Below are 16,174 nucleotides of genomic sequence, written 5' to 3'. Positions count from 1 at the left end.
TACACTCATGAACCTAGGGCTCTAGGGTTCCACACTTTGTCTTAATCACCACACATTCCACAGCTCTGTCATTGACTTGGACTCTTTTAAGGAGTGGGCTGTAGTGCGGTTGGTTTTCTTAAGACTGTTGGGCCCCTAAAGAACTTAAGAGTCCACCTTAGTTTCTCTAAGCCACGGGAGATTTTAACCTTGCCATCCATAAATAAAGGGGGAGAAATGAAGTGTGTATGATGCTGGTGTCTGTCTGTCTGTCTTTCTGTCTCTCCATCTTGTGTGTGTGTGTGTGTGTGTGTGTGAGAGAGAGAGAGAGAGAGAGAGAGAGAGAGAGAGAGAGAGAGAGAGAGTCTGCGTGCGTGCGTGCATGTCTGATGGGTAATACTCACTCGGTTGCTTAGGTAATCTTTACCACTGAAAAAATGAGATCATAAACTTTGCTCAGTTCTTTGGCCCTTACGTATGCACATCAGCTTGCCCCATATATGGTGTAAATTGCTACTCAAGCCTTAACCTACACATTTATAAGTGAGTTTTACACTCCCCACACATTGTAGTAGTACATTTGGCACAGCATTCAAAAATGCAGAAAGATGCTCTTCCTGTGGCTGCGGTCTGTCATCAGTCCATCTTGGCATATTCCACAGCCTTCCGAAACAGGGACATTCCTGATTCTGCATGATCTAAGTAGAGCATTGAAAGTGGCCACACATCACGCACAGACTCTCACGGCCACGGTGTGCCATGCAAATTATGCAGTGGGACTTTACACCACATTGAAAGTTCACTCTGTAACAAATGGAACTGGTAGAAAAAAAACCATGTGTATCTGTTCTCCGTGAGTCTTGTTTCTCCTGAGCTGTGGAGTAGTAGCAGCTCGCTCGCTCCCTCTGTCAGCATAGATATGGGCAGCATCTCTTCCCCCACACCTCTTTGTGTTGGATTCCTTTTACAATCTGTTTGGGTAGCAGAGAGCTCTTGTTCACCCGCAGTCTCCCGACCCTAGCAGGGCTGTCAGCCGCCTGACCTGGCCCTCTGCTTTCTTAAAGCCTGGGTATAAGGGGCTGTGTAGCATTCCTTACATTAACTTACTACCATGAGCGCTGAACCAAGGAGGGAGCACAGAGCTTTTCTAGGTTCCTGCATCCTAAGTGACATAGCTATGCCTGACATCAGTGCTTTTTAACTGATGGAGCAGACTTGTATTTCCTCTAAAGTCTAAGAACAAAAGACAAAGATGAGGCTGGACAAGCAGGAGAGAAGTGGGAAGGACACGGGGTATCTTCACTGGGAAGTGGGGAGAAATAAAAACTCCAGAAAGTCCACATATCGCTCTGGATGCTTCCCTCTCTATAGCTCCTGCCCTGACTGCTTCCTCACTGCCTGGAGGCCTCACTTCACAGGACCTCACAAGTCCCAGGAACAGACCAAGTTATTATTATGCTTGAGATAGTTTGAGAACAATAAATAATTTTTCCTTTTACTGGTTCACATTCATTATACACAGTGGTGTGAGCCTGTCTGTGTATGTTTGTGTGTATATCTGTGTGCTTGCGGTCTGTGTGTGGGAGAGTATGGTGTGTGTGTGTGTGTGTGTGTGTGTGTGTGTGTGTGCGAGCACGCTTTGTATGACGTGCATATGTGTATGTACATGTGAGTATGCATGTGCTCTGGGTGTATATGCCTGGATAGAAAGAAGCATGTGTGTGACGTGTGCATGCGTGAGTATGTGTGGTGTGTGTTCATGTGTGTATGTGTGTTTGGTACGGTGTACATCTCTGTGTGTGGTTGTGTGTGGGGGTGTGGTATGATCGCAGGCTCACACCACAGTGAACATGTGGAGGTCAGAGGACAACTTTCAGGAGTCAGTTCTTTCTTTCTGCCTTAAGTTCCGGGGCTAGACCCAGGTTCTCAGACCTGCCAGCAAGACCTTGTACTGGCCGAGCCAGCCCTAGCTCTTAGGAAAACAGTTTTCTCAAGTATATCCTATGCTTTCGGCATATTTGTCTCCTGCATTCAACCCACACTCCTCTCTCCTCCATTCCCTAGTCCTGCTCCTACCTTCAAACCACGAATAATAGAGAGAACACGGGATGTGTGATTGGCATAACTGACTCACTAACTGAAGTTATGCAGATAATATGAATTTAAGGCCTTTTCCTACAATTTGACAACACACACACACACACACACACACACACACACACACGCCACACCACACAGATCACATGCACACATCTACTACAGACACACATACACTGCAATACATGCACACTATACCAAACACACAGACACCACAGTCTCCCACACAGAGACCACATGCACACACACATGCACACAGACATGCTAAGCACATACACACTCACCATATAAGATGTGAAATTTGCATAACTGACTCACTAAGTGAAGTTTTGAGGATAATATGCATTTAAAACCCTTTCGTTCAATTCAACATAATAATCGTTCACTGGCCACCCACTGTCCATGCTTAGCCCTGAAGGGCACAAGCATCTAGCAGGTGGGATAACAAGGATCTGCCACACCCCAGGAGACATGGCCATGTGCCAGGTACTATAAGGGCTTTGGAAGAGTACTGCTTCCTTCTTTCAAAGACTTTCTGGAGCTGAGATGCCTACACAGCCACAGTTTTGATGTAATTTGACACATGAAGTACTTGTATCTAGAACTGATTATTTTCTATTGACACTTTTGGAAATGTGTGTGCCTTTGTTAAACTATTTAAAGACCTGTGATATGGATTATGGCAATATTTTCTATCATTTCATCACCTGTTCAGTTAGGTAACACGTGCCACTTATACGGATGATAAAATACGACAGAGTATTTCAAGTAGCTGCTATCTTGGTGTCAGGTGACTCAAGCTGAGTCCTTTAACTGCTGTGTGAACACCATCACTCTAAATAGCCCTAAGTAGATGTAATTAACTGACCCATTCACTAACACTTTCTGTGTTTGAGTTTATGGGTTATTAATGAACTAAAAAGAACCACGTGGCAGGTCTGTTTCTTCCTATTTATTGAAAGCATGAGGACGTAGGAGAACTGTGTAAGTCACGCCCCTCTCTCCAGCACTGACGCGATTCACACCGCCTGCTGGAATGACAGGCAAGGCAATTCAGTCTGTCACTAACAATCCTGCCCTCCACCTCCTTGGCATTGGTTCTTTATCCCCTGACTTTTCTCTCTTGTCTATAGACTCTGAAAGTCAGGAAGTGGATGCTTGTGTTACTAATAAAACATCCTACTAAGGGAATCACCAGGAGCCAGCGACTGTATTTGTAGAACTCAGTTTTTAGCAAGGGGGAAAATACAAAACACAAGTGTGTTCTTGTAACCTTATAGTTTCCTAAGGTGAACCAGAAATTGTTATCTTTGCCCAGACAGAAGACTAATTTAACAAGCCTGAAGTATTTAATAAAATTAAATATAATTTTAAATTAAATAAAATTTAAAGTTCAATCATATAAACCATCTTTTATCCTGATAAAGGGTTTTTTTTTTATTCAATTTTCAGGAGTAAAAATGGCTTAAAGAAGAGGAAACTGACAAGGTAAGTCCTCAGCACTGCTGCCCTCAGAGTTCCATCCATTGTGGTGATCTTAACTTTCCAATCGAAACCTTCCTATTGCTGTGAGAAAACACCCTGACCCAAATAACTCAGGAGAGGAAAGGGCTTATCTCATCTTACAGTACAAGACTGAGAGAAGCCAGGGCAGGAGCAAGATGTAGTGACACACACCTTTAGCCCCAGAACTCAGGAGGCAGAGGCAGGCAGCACTTTGTGAGTTCCAAGCCAGCCTGGTGTACACGGCTGGTCTAGGGCAGCCAGGGCTACATAGATAGATACCCCTGCCCCATCCTCAGTCTCCAAAACAAAACAAACAAAAAACTTGAAACAAAAATCATGGAGGAGTTCCGCTTGCTGGCTCGCTGTGGCTTATGCGGAATCACCTGTCCAGAGAACCCACAGAAGCCAGAGAAGCACTGTCCTACCCACAGTGGTCTAGGCCCTTCTACAGCAATCAGCACTCAAGACAGCTCCCCACAGGCATACCCTCCTCCGATCAGTCTGATCTGGGCAGACCCTTACTGAGATGCCAGTCTCAGTTAACTCAAGGCTATTTCAAGTTCAGCTACCCAGGTCAAAAGGATAACATGCTTCCAAATAGAAGGAATTGTTGAGGAAGAGAATGGTATGTGTTGAAAAGCACAGGCTATGCTGTTGATGCATAGGGATGGAGAGACCACTGAAGATGCTTATCACAGAAGCCGTGTCAGGAAAAGCATCTGTCCTTACCATATGGAACCTTAGGAAGGATGGATTTTTAGGACTTACAGAAAGCTTGCAAGAGGTCATATAACATGCCAAACAGATGACCATCTAATGTATACAGAAACACATTTGTGTAGTCAAAGGCTCTGGCCATTTTATATTTTGAAGTTCTACATTTAATCCAGAGAAAGGTTTTTGCTCTAGCTGATGCTAAAATTAACACTTTGCCAATACTATTTCTGAAATCCTTCATAATAAACAGGAAAAATAATCCACTAGCTTGGGCTCTTTCTTGCCTCCTGAACTGTTAAGGCATCAGAGAAGGACTCCGGTGAGTGGAAAGTAACCATCCATTCATGTGAGAGGCTTATGGGTTAATCAGCTTCAGGCCTTTTCTTGATTAAAATTCCGTGGTCTATATAAAAAGTGAAACTTTTTTTTTTTCTAAATAGAATTCAATCTTGATTCTTTACCACGGATAGAACACTAACGCATTAGTACAAAAAGGCAAGGGGGCTCTGGTGACATCGTTGCTGATAGAGAGAAACAGAACAAGACGTGTTAATCTGTCCAATATTTCGAAAGAAACATTAAGATAAAATATTATTTTTAGCTTTGAAAGGATTGTCATTTCAGGGCACAGTAAGTTAATTGTTCCAAACTCTGTCTAACACCAGTAAGTGTTCTATTGACAGCCACTAAGGAGTGTGGGGAATGGGCAATTGGTCAAGAAGAGACTAAGAGAAACATGACAGCAATGGAAAGTCTTTGTTGCAAAAACCTACTGCTAGATTTCGAAGTGAGCTATAGAGGGACTGGCTAGTATATCCAGGAACAGAGTAATAGGACAAAGGGGATAGGGGACACTCTGAGATGTCCCCTTCCATGTCCCAGGCAGAAACAAGAAGATGAAAGATCTGGACTCTGGTCCCAGATATCTGACTCCCCTTGTCTTCATGCAACCTTCCTTTCCTCTTTCGTTCTGCCCCATCCTTAAATACCCCCTCTCCTCTCGTGGTCTCCACTCTTCTCCATGTTACTTCTCCATCCTCTCTTATATCCCTCTTGGTTTTGCTTCTTCTCAGCCCTATATCTGGTCTGCCTCCACCACACATGCCCCTGTATGTTGTGGAAACATTTAATCTCAATCGGGCGCTTCTACCCAGCCTTTGATTATTCAATTCCCAGATAAAAGACACATGAGGTGTTTAATTTATAATAAGCCTTTATCAGCACTAGAGCTGGGCAGATATCTGTCTTCTATGCTATTTTGTCTATATCCCTTCCAATAACTTCACTATATGATTTGCCATGTTCCATTTGGGCTGCTCTTAACTGCAATCAGCCAGCCCTCATGGCCATGCTTTTAAGATTCTTACCCCATGGCATCTTTTCTCTCTACCTTCCTTTCTCTCTCCCCCAGACCCAAGCCTGGAAACCACAAGCCCCGCCTACCTTTCTTCTGCCCAGCTACGGGCTGTAAGCATCTTTATTCACCAATCAGGAATAACTTAGAGGGGGCAAGTGTCTTAGTTAGGATTTTACTGCTGTGAACAGAGACCGTGACCAAAGCAACTCTTATAAGGATGACATATAATTGGGTCTGGCTTACATGTTCAGAGGTTCAGTCCATTATCATCGAGGCAGGAGCACTGCAGCATCCAGGCAGACATGGTGCAGCAGGAGCTAAGAGTTCTGCATCTTTATCCAAAGGCAAACAGGAAAAGACTGGCTTCCAGGCAGCTAGGAAGAGGGTCTTAAAGCCCATGCCCACAGTGACACACCTACTCCAAGGCTACACCTCCAAATAGGTCTATTCCTTGGGCCAGACATACTCAAACCACTACAGTAAGGCTACATAGTGTCACTTGGGTCTGCCCACAAACTCTCTGGGAACAACCAGGCCTTAGGGGCCAATAGCTAGCATTCTAATAGAAGCAGCATCAGAACAACCCACTACAGCTAGCTCCTGGTTTCCTAATAACCAGGGAACAGTTTAGAAGTGTTAGATCCAGCTTTAAGACAAATGCCTCACTACAGCAACCCACAGCAGAGAGCGCAGCTCTAACAAAGCCTGCTAGACATGCAAGTCCATCTATAGCTGGTATTTTGGAAAGAGAAAAAGCTTAAAGTGGGAACTCCCCTGAAATAGGGCTTGTTCTGCCTGGGTTCTTGCCAGGTGTCTACTCCCCAGTGGCCCCATGGCAGATTCCTCACTTTTGTCCCTTAACCATGGGTCTTTTAAGTTTTCATGGTTCTGCTGAGGGGGAGGGGAAGGTGAAGCTTTGCGCACGTTAGGCAGGCCACTCAGCTATATCCCAGCCACCCTTGGCTCATGTGGACCAGCCAAGCATGTCAGTATGTTTTATGAACTACCATGTGTTTATGGGCAAGAATTATTGTTTCTATACCTTCTGATGTAAAACGCTAGAGTTTAGAAGTCCCAAGAACTATGATCTACTTAGTATAAATGAATGTTACAAATTAGCCTACCAGGTAAATTAGCTTGTCAACAGCTTTAAACAAATCCCTAACCCATGCTGTGTAGTTGGAAATGGGATATTAATCTGCAGACAGACGGAAAAGCTGAACATGTAACAAGACTAAGGCTAGATGTGTAGACCCTGCCCAAATGGAAAGGCTGGGTTTACAGGAGAAAAGACAGCTTCAGTAGATACAGAAAACACCTAGAGACTCCTAGATTTACTCTTCATGTAATTCCTAGTGTTTAGGAAGTCTAGTGAATATACACTCTTTCTAAAAATTTATTACTGACTGGCAGCCTTAATTAAGGAATATAGGAACTGTGAGAGCTCACTCCAGAAAAGTGAAACTTTGGTTTTTGCTTAGAAAAGCTCACAGGTGTGGTGTCAACCAATTGCACAGGTGTGGGGTCAACCAATTACACAGGTGTGGTGTTAACGAATTACACAGGTGTGGTGTTAAATAGTTACACAAGTGTGGTGTCATCCAATTACACAGGTGTGGGGGTCAACCAATTAAACAGGTGGGGGGATCAACAAATTACACAGGTGTGGTGTTAACGAATTACACAGGTGTGGTGTTAAATAGTTACACAAGTGTGGTGTCATCCAATTACACAGGTGTGGGGGTCAACCAATTAAACAGGTGGGGGGATCAACAAATTACACAGGTGTGGTGTTGATCAATTACACAGGTGTGGTGTTGATCAATATTCCCCCCATTACGTTGATTTTGAAGCGTTCTTTTCTTTGTGTTTCACAAAGCCCCGTTCAGCTGGATGACTTCGATTCTTACATCAAGGATATGGCCAAGGACTCAGACTACAAATTCTCTCTTCAGTTTGAGGTGAGTGGCGAGGCATTTTCTCCCTTCTGTGATTGGCAGGCTGTGGGAATGGTCAGGTTTGCACGGGGACCATTTCCCCCGATTAGTGGGTAGAGCATGTGATGCATAGTCTGCTAAGCGAGGAAGGCTGGCGATGTCAGGGCCGCCTGAACTCCTGGGCTAGATCACAGAGCCTCTGCCATTGGCAAGAAGGGGAGAGCCCAGAGAGCTCAACTGCGGGGGCGGGGGGGAAGGGAAAGAAGAGGAGCGGGTTCAAAGGTGAGGAGATGGGACCAGGAGGCGCCATCTTTGAAAAATCAAGCACAGTCGGGAGGATGGAGGATTAAAAGCAAACTGATGCCTGGCATCAAAGTTACCTCCCAGGGACTTTGCTGTTCCCAGGTGACATGGACCATCGACTGCAGACAGCAATCAGGGTGGGTGGTGGGCATCCATCCCTGTATTTCCTAGGTGTGTGATAGCCGAGAGCAGGGTGCTCATTAAGCTAGGGTTCCAAGCAATGCTGTGGAATGCATGTTGCCCTTTGGCTTTTCTTTCTTTTGAAACCTGGGGGTTGGGGGGAGAGTTGCTCATGATTCGTGCAGACAAAGGAGGACACGGACCACACTCCCTTCCCGTGAAGCACACGCTGAGTATCGGACCATGTGCCGCCACAAGCAGAAATGAGCTGATGGGTAGAAGGGACTGGGTCCTTGCTTTGCCTCACTGTGGCTCCCAGCTCTCAGAAGCCTTGCATGCCTCAGGCTCCAAGGCATCTGCACTGACCCGTGATCCGGGATAAAGGGAAGACTGCGATGTTTCTAAGTTTGGTAGTTTTCTTTTTAAGTCTAAATTCTCTTTCCCATTAAAGTGGCTGGTTTTATCTAATTTATTTTTTCCTTATCTTTTTTTTTTTTTCTTCACCACCCAAGAACCGCTTTAGTTAACAGAGCCCAGAAATATTCTAACTGAGGACATTCTTTCAGGGAGTTTGGGGATGAAAAAAAATCTGCAAATGTTTACCTTCTTTTTTGATATAGTAAAAAATACTTTAGTGTGTGTGTGTGTGTGTGTGTTTCTACACATGCCATACCGTGTATGTAGATAAGAAGACAACTTATACAAGTCAGCTCTCCCCTTCACCATTTGGGGCCCAATGAACCAGCTCAGGTCATCAGGCTTGGTAGCAAGAATCATCATCCACCAAGCCTTCTCACTGACCCGTGGATCTTATTCATTGCCAAATGCAAAGCCCCCTAACTACCACCTGTCTTCATAAACTCACATAAAGCCTGGCCAGTTACCTATTCCCTGCTGGTGCCTATGGGATTACCAATGTCACCTCCCCCTCAGTGTTACATCTCAAATAACAGAAATTCAATTGCAATTGGGGGTCTACAGTAACAATGGCATTTCAGAAAATATGTCACTGGGAGAAAGAAAATTTTAAAATATTGATAATAAGCCAAAATTCTGTAAAAATGAATAGCCGAATGACTATAGTGGTAGAGATGAAAATAATGGTATGTGACTTGGCCACACCTTTCTGTGAAAAAAAAAAACAAATTAGGAAAGAGAGGAGTTTTCCACCCACAGCTTTCCTGGTGGGGAAGGCAGCAGAACCATGCTGGAGGCTGGGTATAGGAACTTGCAGTTTAGGCCATCAAATCAGAGTTGAAATATTACTGTGTCTCAGAATTGTGTACTCCTTTTGAAGTTCAGGACTATTTTTCTGGTTTGAAAATAAAAAGAATGCTTTTATGGTAATGGGAACATAATTCTAATCAGCGCTTACCTAAGTAAAGAAGGCTTTATTGAAAGGACATTAGTGTATCTCCTGCAAGCAGAGAAAGAGTTTAGTAGCTAAACCTTCCATGGGTTTCAGAGATGGCTGGAAGTTCAAGCCAGATCCCTGAGAAAGCCCCTTCATTTCTCACTTCTGCTCCCCCCTGGTCCTGCCTTTGCTGTCTTCCACTGCAAGGCAACTTCTTTTTACTACTAAATAAGGAAGGGTCATATGAGATCTTGCAAGCAACTTAGTGTGACTAAATTGCCCTAAATGAGGGACAGCCATGTTCCTGGACAAAGATGGAACACTGCAAGAGCCAAACCATAAGCAATGTATGTACTAGCCTCAAAAACCCATTCAGATACATAAAACAGAATTGTACACCTTACACGCTAAATGTTCAATTGACCATGTGCCTGGCTTTTTTTATGCATTCAATGTATATATGAACATTTTAATTTAGCTCATAACATTTGTGTTTGCATGTAAGGATTTCTATATATTTGGCCACTAATAAGCCAATACTGGAGGGGGGGGGGAGTCTTTTCAAACCTCAGTTTCTTTACCTATAAGATGGGTAGGTTGAACTAAACTAGTGATTTCCCACTGAGCAAGAGCTGACCAGTCCCTAAGGAGGGTAGTGATGTGTGTGGGTGGCTTTGGGTGGAGGCTACTAACTATGTTTAATGAGAGAAGAGCAGAGGAATGTAATTCTCCTCAGGGTGTGCAATCGGGAATTGTCTTCGGCTAGTCGCACTCCTGAAAAAACACTGGGCATCATGTAGAGCACAGGTCAGCAGGGTTTGCCATGCCTGTCTATTATGGTTCTCCAGAAACCCAATGGGATGTGTGTGTAGAAGCAGCGGGGTTATAGAGAGAGCAGGTTGTCTTAATGAACTTGCTTATGGAGACTGGAAAGTCTAGGCCACAGGGAAGGCTGTCCAGCTGGTGAACCACGGAAAAGCTGAGACTGCAGTCCTGAGTCTGAAGGCAGGAGGGAGCCGAAGTCCCTCCTCCATGAGGAATTTGTTTTCCCTCTTAATTCAATCAATTGATTGGATAAGGCCTCCCTTTGTGCAAATAGTAATCTACTGCGTCCATTAAGTCCATCATACCCTCATTCACCACGTTCATAACGAGCTCTCGTCTGCTGTGTGGTCAGGCACCTGGGCACTACAGCCTAGCCAAGCAGACATATAAATGCAGTCATTGTTTCCTTCCACCCTGACAGCCTGTCTTGGACTAGCATTGGCTCAGCCAAGGGCCCACACTGGCTGGGTTTCTTTTCTCCCTGACAGTCTCCAGTCCATTCTCAAATCTTCACAGCCCACAGTGCCTCAGATTGAGGGGTTTTCTTCACAGTTTTCCAGGAAGTATTTACTCCTGACTGTGCTCTGTGTATACACCTGACTTTCACACAACAGGCTTCAGATTTTCTATGATTTTTTTGTATTCATAATTATTGCAACAGAACAGGGAAAATGCTTCTAGTTATAACAGTACCCACCCAAGAGGGTATAGGATGCCTGAATCACTTGAGTGTAGCTAAGCCGAGTAGCTGAAACAGGTTTTTGCTCATATGAATACTACTTCTATTCATTTCCATACTAACACTGAAAGATCAAACGTGTATTGAGAAATTGCACCATTTGTAATCATTATGCAAATTGAAGATAATGTCTGGATTTACATATATTACCAATACAGCTATAAGTCATACATGAAGCTATATGACTTTCTACTTCGTATTCACTGAATAAATTCCCTCCATATTCAGTATCTGATTGGGAAGCTGTGAGAAAGATTGAGGAGTCTTCTGACAGAAATATACATCTTCCTTTAAGGAGGCTGGGAACTGGTAAGAGGACAGCTTCATTTCTGATGTTTCTGGTAAGAAAGCTTCTACAGAACCAGACCTCAGAGCTTGAGGTGGGGACATTCCATGTAGCCCTTGCTTTCCCATTGATTGCTGGCATTTTGGAATTCATTAAAACACAGGTGGAGGACCTCATGCTCTTTGTTCAGCAATATGGCTACACATAGAACGGTGCAGCATCCTACAACTTGTACAAGTGACTCTTCCCGATAGTGATGACACCTCAGCCTGCCTCATACATCACCTCAAATCTCCCCATCACCTGGGGTTACAAGAGCTTTGTTTCCAGCCTTGACTTTTCCCTCTCATCCCCCCAGTCCTAGAATTTGATCTTTTCCTAAGAGCCTCTCCTAGCACTGCGGCATTGGTTTGTGTACCATCCCTAATGAGTTGCATCTTGGTCTCCCCATCCTTGAGAGCTACTGTAGACATCCAGGGGGTTGATATCTTTTATCTCTACCCTTCCACTACCCACCCATCAGACTCCCGTCTGCGCCGTATGCTTTCCTCGAGGTTTGTGTGATGCATCGAATTATGTCCACACACACCTGCCGAGGCCCCATTGTCTACCTGCCACAGGATGATATCTCATTCTCAGATAGGACCATGATAGATGGAGATAGTTAAAATGGCCAAAGGTTAAGAGATCATACTATATGTGGCTGAGCTGTAGGTAAATGTCCAATTAGAAGCTAATGAAAATGAATGAGATATCCTCACCACAGCCATCACAGAAGGGGTGTGGTCCTGCTGATACCTGGGTTTTTGATTTATGCACTCCAGAGCTAGGCAACAATAAATTTATTTGGTGTTAAGTCACCATAGTTGTAGCACCTTATTCCAACAACCTCAGAAGGCCCAGACAGTGCCGCACTAGATGAGAGCTTACTCTCTTCATCCCTCTTCATGGCCACCTGAAGATAAGCACACACCACAATTCTATTGTGCCATTAGCTTGCTGCAGATGGGCCCTCTGCTCTCCCCCACCCCCACCCCCCGCCCCTTTGTCTTCCCTGTGGACACGGGATCTATTGGCCCAAATGCCTTGCATCTAATGCCCAGTCTGTTCCAAGGTCAGTGCTAAGTACCACCATCTGCTGATGGTGTTGCTAGCTCTAAAAGCCTATGCTTGCCTTATGTGATGACAGGCTGACTGTGTTCTTCCAATCCATGGAAGGCCTTGCCTCGTTGACAGTATTTAAGGATGAGGCCCTTTGGAGGTAATTAGGATAGACAGAGTAAAGGAGCTGGGATTCTAGTGGTGAGGTTAATGCCTTAATATAAGAGAAACTAGTGAGTTTGCCATCTTCTTCTTCCCCTGGGCTTCACGTTGATAAGACATGGGAACACACAGAGCTGACAGCTGCTTACAAGGCAAAGATTAACAAGGAAATCTACATTGTTGGCAACTTGGTTTGGGGCTTTTCAGCCCCCATGACTATGAAAAATAATAGCATCTTTTGATTAAAACCTCAACTCTGTGATGTTTAGTTGTGGCAGTACACACACACACACACACACACACAAACACAGAGACATGTACACATACACAGTGCATGTTTTTACTTTCTTTCTCTGGAGTTGGGTGCTTCAACTGTCTCTGGCCCAATATAGACTGCCACTGGTCTTGGTGCCTCTGTTAGGCCCCTAGCAAGTCATCACAGTGCTCTTGGCTTGAAACAATAGATCTGTGCTCCCCAAGTCATCAGATTCAGGAGCTGAACGCGCTCCCTTTGGAGCCTCCGAGTGTCCCTCCACTGGCAGCTACATCAAGCCAGATTCTAACCAGTCTCTACGTGGCTTCTCCTCTGGCAATCCATACAGAGTGACTTATCCCCACAGACTTTTACAAAAGGTCTTTTACATTCATAGGTTGTGACATGGACACAGCTCCTTGGAGAACACCATTCAACCCATGGGGATGTCTCCAGTAAATAAAAAACATGATTGATTATATCAGAAGCAAAATGGGCAAACAGAAACTGGAAAATGATTTATGTGGCTTCAGCCCGTCACCCCTACACTTTATCGTCATGAAGATTTAAGCCTCTGCGGTGTCTCTATGTTTAGAGAGAAACTCCCTGCAGAGTGACTGAGCTGGAAACTTGTTTGGTTTTCCACTCGGTGACAAGCTAAATTACAAAGCCTGCGGAGTTGCTCGCTTGGCTTGTATGCCCAGCTTTGGCTCTGCTGAAGTTCTACTTGGCTAATTTACATTTACAGTGTTCAGCCAATTAAGCAGCTCTTACCAACTTAGGGCATTTTCAACTGGGACGGCAGCACTGAATTACAGGTCTCTTAGAGAGTGGGTGTCCACGTGCTCAGCCAGCTCTCCAGCTCCGGGTTTGTTTCCAAGGTTTCTTTTGTATCCGAGGCCTTTCCTAGTTACTTTTTAGTCTGTGTCCAAATTGTGGGTGGGAAAGCTGAGAAGAGTTGTGACTCTGTCCACACAAAGGCGAAGAAAGGAGTCATTATAGACCCAGGTCAGGCAAAGCAAAAACAAACACAACCACACCACCGTTGAATGCTTCACAGTTGGTGTTCACGGGGCAATGATTGTCTTTGTTGAGTTTAATAATTCTGTTTGCTATTATACAAGCCAGCAAAGGATGGGAGAGTTGTAAGATTTGTCTGAGGATGGTTAAACTTACATTGACGATTTTTGAGCTGCTTTCAAAAACACCGATCCTTTGTAAGTGGCACACACAACTAAGGAAGATATTTTGAAAAATAATCTCTTTTGGACAAATTATCCTTTATGGTTCTTTCTAAAGAAAGTCCACTTGTAAAATACCTTAATCAATGGAAGAAAAAAAAACCCATAATTTAAATAAGCTCATGATTACTCTAATTAACCTTAAAAAATAATGCTGATTTGGGTTAAGTTTTGCAAAACTAGAGATTGTGTGTGTGTGTGTGTGTGTGTGTGTGTGTGTGTGTGTGCATCTCACAAGAGTAATATAGCAAGCCACTGGAAAATTTGTGCAATTACAATGGCAGTTTTCTGCTTTATAAGGACACTAGTGCAAAGGTTTTTTATCTGAAATGGGGAAAAATTTAAATTTGTACTGAGGCACCTACTTGCCAGTTCATCTTCAAGAACGACTGACTACCTCGTAGCCCAAACAGTGTAAGATTCTATAATCTTGAGAAGCAAAAACTGATGAAGCATCAACAAGAAAGAAACACTTGGGCCACTGAGGTTGCTCCATCCAGGCTGATGGCAACTGTGCAGGCCAGTATTGAGTGACAGCAAGGATCTCCATCTTGAAAGAGGCCCAAGACCAAAAGCTGGATTCCCGGAGCATGGGCTCTGCGAAGAATGCTTGAATGAGGATGAAACACAGGATGAGAGGGCCTCTCTTCTCATCAACGTCTCTTCCCTTAAATGTCTCTTCCCTTTAAAATCTTTCAGAGATCCACAGATTCCTCTTCCAGAGTAGTCCTCTAGCTTCAGATTCCTTAAAGTAACCATTGAGAAGAGACTTGAAGTGAGACACTCGGGTGCTTTGCTGCATCCTTTGGGGCTAGGAACAGACTACCTTGAGTAAAGTTAGAGAACTCCAGAGTTCAGATCAGCAGTGCCTATGGAGAGGCCTTGCAAGAGGGGTGACCTGTAGTCGTAGCACTCAGGAGGCAGAGACAAAACACCGTCAGGCCAAGCTGGTGAGCTACCCTTGCTAACTGGCTTAGTCAGAGACCCCGTCTTGGCAAATGGAGTGAAGATCCATTAGGGAAGCCACCATAGCCCTCTGCCTCACCACACGGGCACACCCACATACATGCCAACACATCATTACACATACATGCACACCTTACACATACACATGCAAAACACTGAATTCATTCAGTGTAAGCAAAATGTATAGCAGCTGGTTTCTCAGCGGCCTCAAGAAGCTTATAAAAATGATGCACGCTATGTTAAGTAAAACCAAATACCAAGGGTACACACACACACACACTGCGCATTCACTTGCACTGACACATACATAAAATAAAAACAATAAAAATGCATCTTGGAGTCTTTCAGGATATCGCTAGATTTGCTCCTTCAGTGGTATATGGTACAAACCCAGAAACTACCATTCCAATAGGAATGGGGACTGTAGGACATCTGGGAGTATATAACCACTTTTTTTAAAAATAAAACACCGGGATAAACAGCTGAAATGCCTCTTACAGTCGCTTAATCTTGGTTGTCTGCTTATAGGAAAAACACCAATGCTTGCTGGGGTAAGGGCGATGGTAAAGACACCCAACAGGTCAACAGATGTCCCTCCAGTGTGCTGCCTTCCGTTCTAGGGCTTGCCTCCACGTTCTGATCCATCTTTGTTCTTCGGGTCCCGTCACCAGTATTTAGAGACTGTTAATCCACTATTTTACAGTGAGGAGATTGCTTCCTGTCCTCACTCCACCCTCTCACTACTTGTTTGAGGCTTCTCTCTATGAGAAAACAGATCCCCACATTTCCTCACGAAATAGGAAAGGTTTATGTGAATGGCCTGTACGTGAGCTGCCTCCCTTATCATAATCCTGGAACATGTGTTCATTCCTAAGCCTCCCTCCCTCCATCTCCCACACAGATCTCTACATCTCTGAATGATGTGTGAGAAGCCCGAGCTCTCTAGATGTCACAGTGGGCAGTGCTTCACTGCAGTCAGGCTGACAGACAGCCTTTAAGATCTGAGCCCCTCCATGCTTAGCGTTCACACTCACAGGTCCGTGGCTTCGCTGGAGTGATTCTACTTCAGGCTGTGGGTGTCAGTCAGGTTGTCTCCTCACCCAGACACTAGCAGCTTTCCTGCCCACAAACTCTTTCTGGCTGGTGGTAGAGGACAGGAGAAGAAACCGAATTAAATAAGCCCATAGTGAATTTCCGATTTCACCCACGTTCTACCCACTCATTGACTAGA

At 44.4% G+C, this 16,174-nt stretch overlaps 1 protein-coding gene across 2 annotated transcripts in view; it reads left to right on the top strand.

Annotated features, from left to right (window-relative positions):
• The window catches only part of Ptpro (protein tyrosine phosphatase receptor type O), a 219,663-nt gene that overhangs the window by 181,088 nt on the left and 22,401 nt on the right, over positions 1 to 16,174 (top strand). For both annotated transcript variants that reach the window (XM_021164482.2, XM_021164481.3), the window contains 2 exons: positions 3,529 to 3,564; positions 7,536 to 7,617. In XM_021164482.2, the coding sequence (XP_021020141.1) occupies positions 3,529 to 3,564; positions 7,536 to 7,617 (118 nt within the window). The remainder of the gene's footprint in view (positions 1 to 3,528; positions 3,565 to 7,535; positions 7,618 to 16,174) is intronic.

Source organism: Mus caroli, unplaced genomic scaffold, assembly GCF_978045245.1.
Source record: "Mus caroli unplaced genomic scaffold, Mus_caroli_1 scaffold_7, whole genome shotgun sequence".
Lineage (NCBI taxonomy): Eukaryota > Metazoa > Chordata > Mammalia > Rodentia > Muridae > Mus > Mus caroli.
This window is presented reverse-complemented; position numbering and strand designations above follow the sequence as displayed.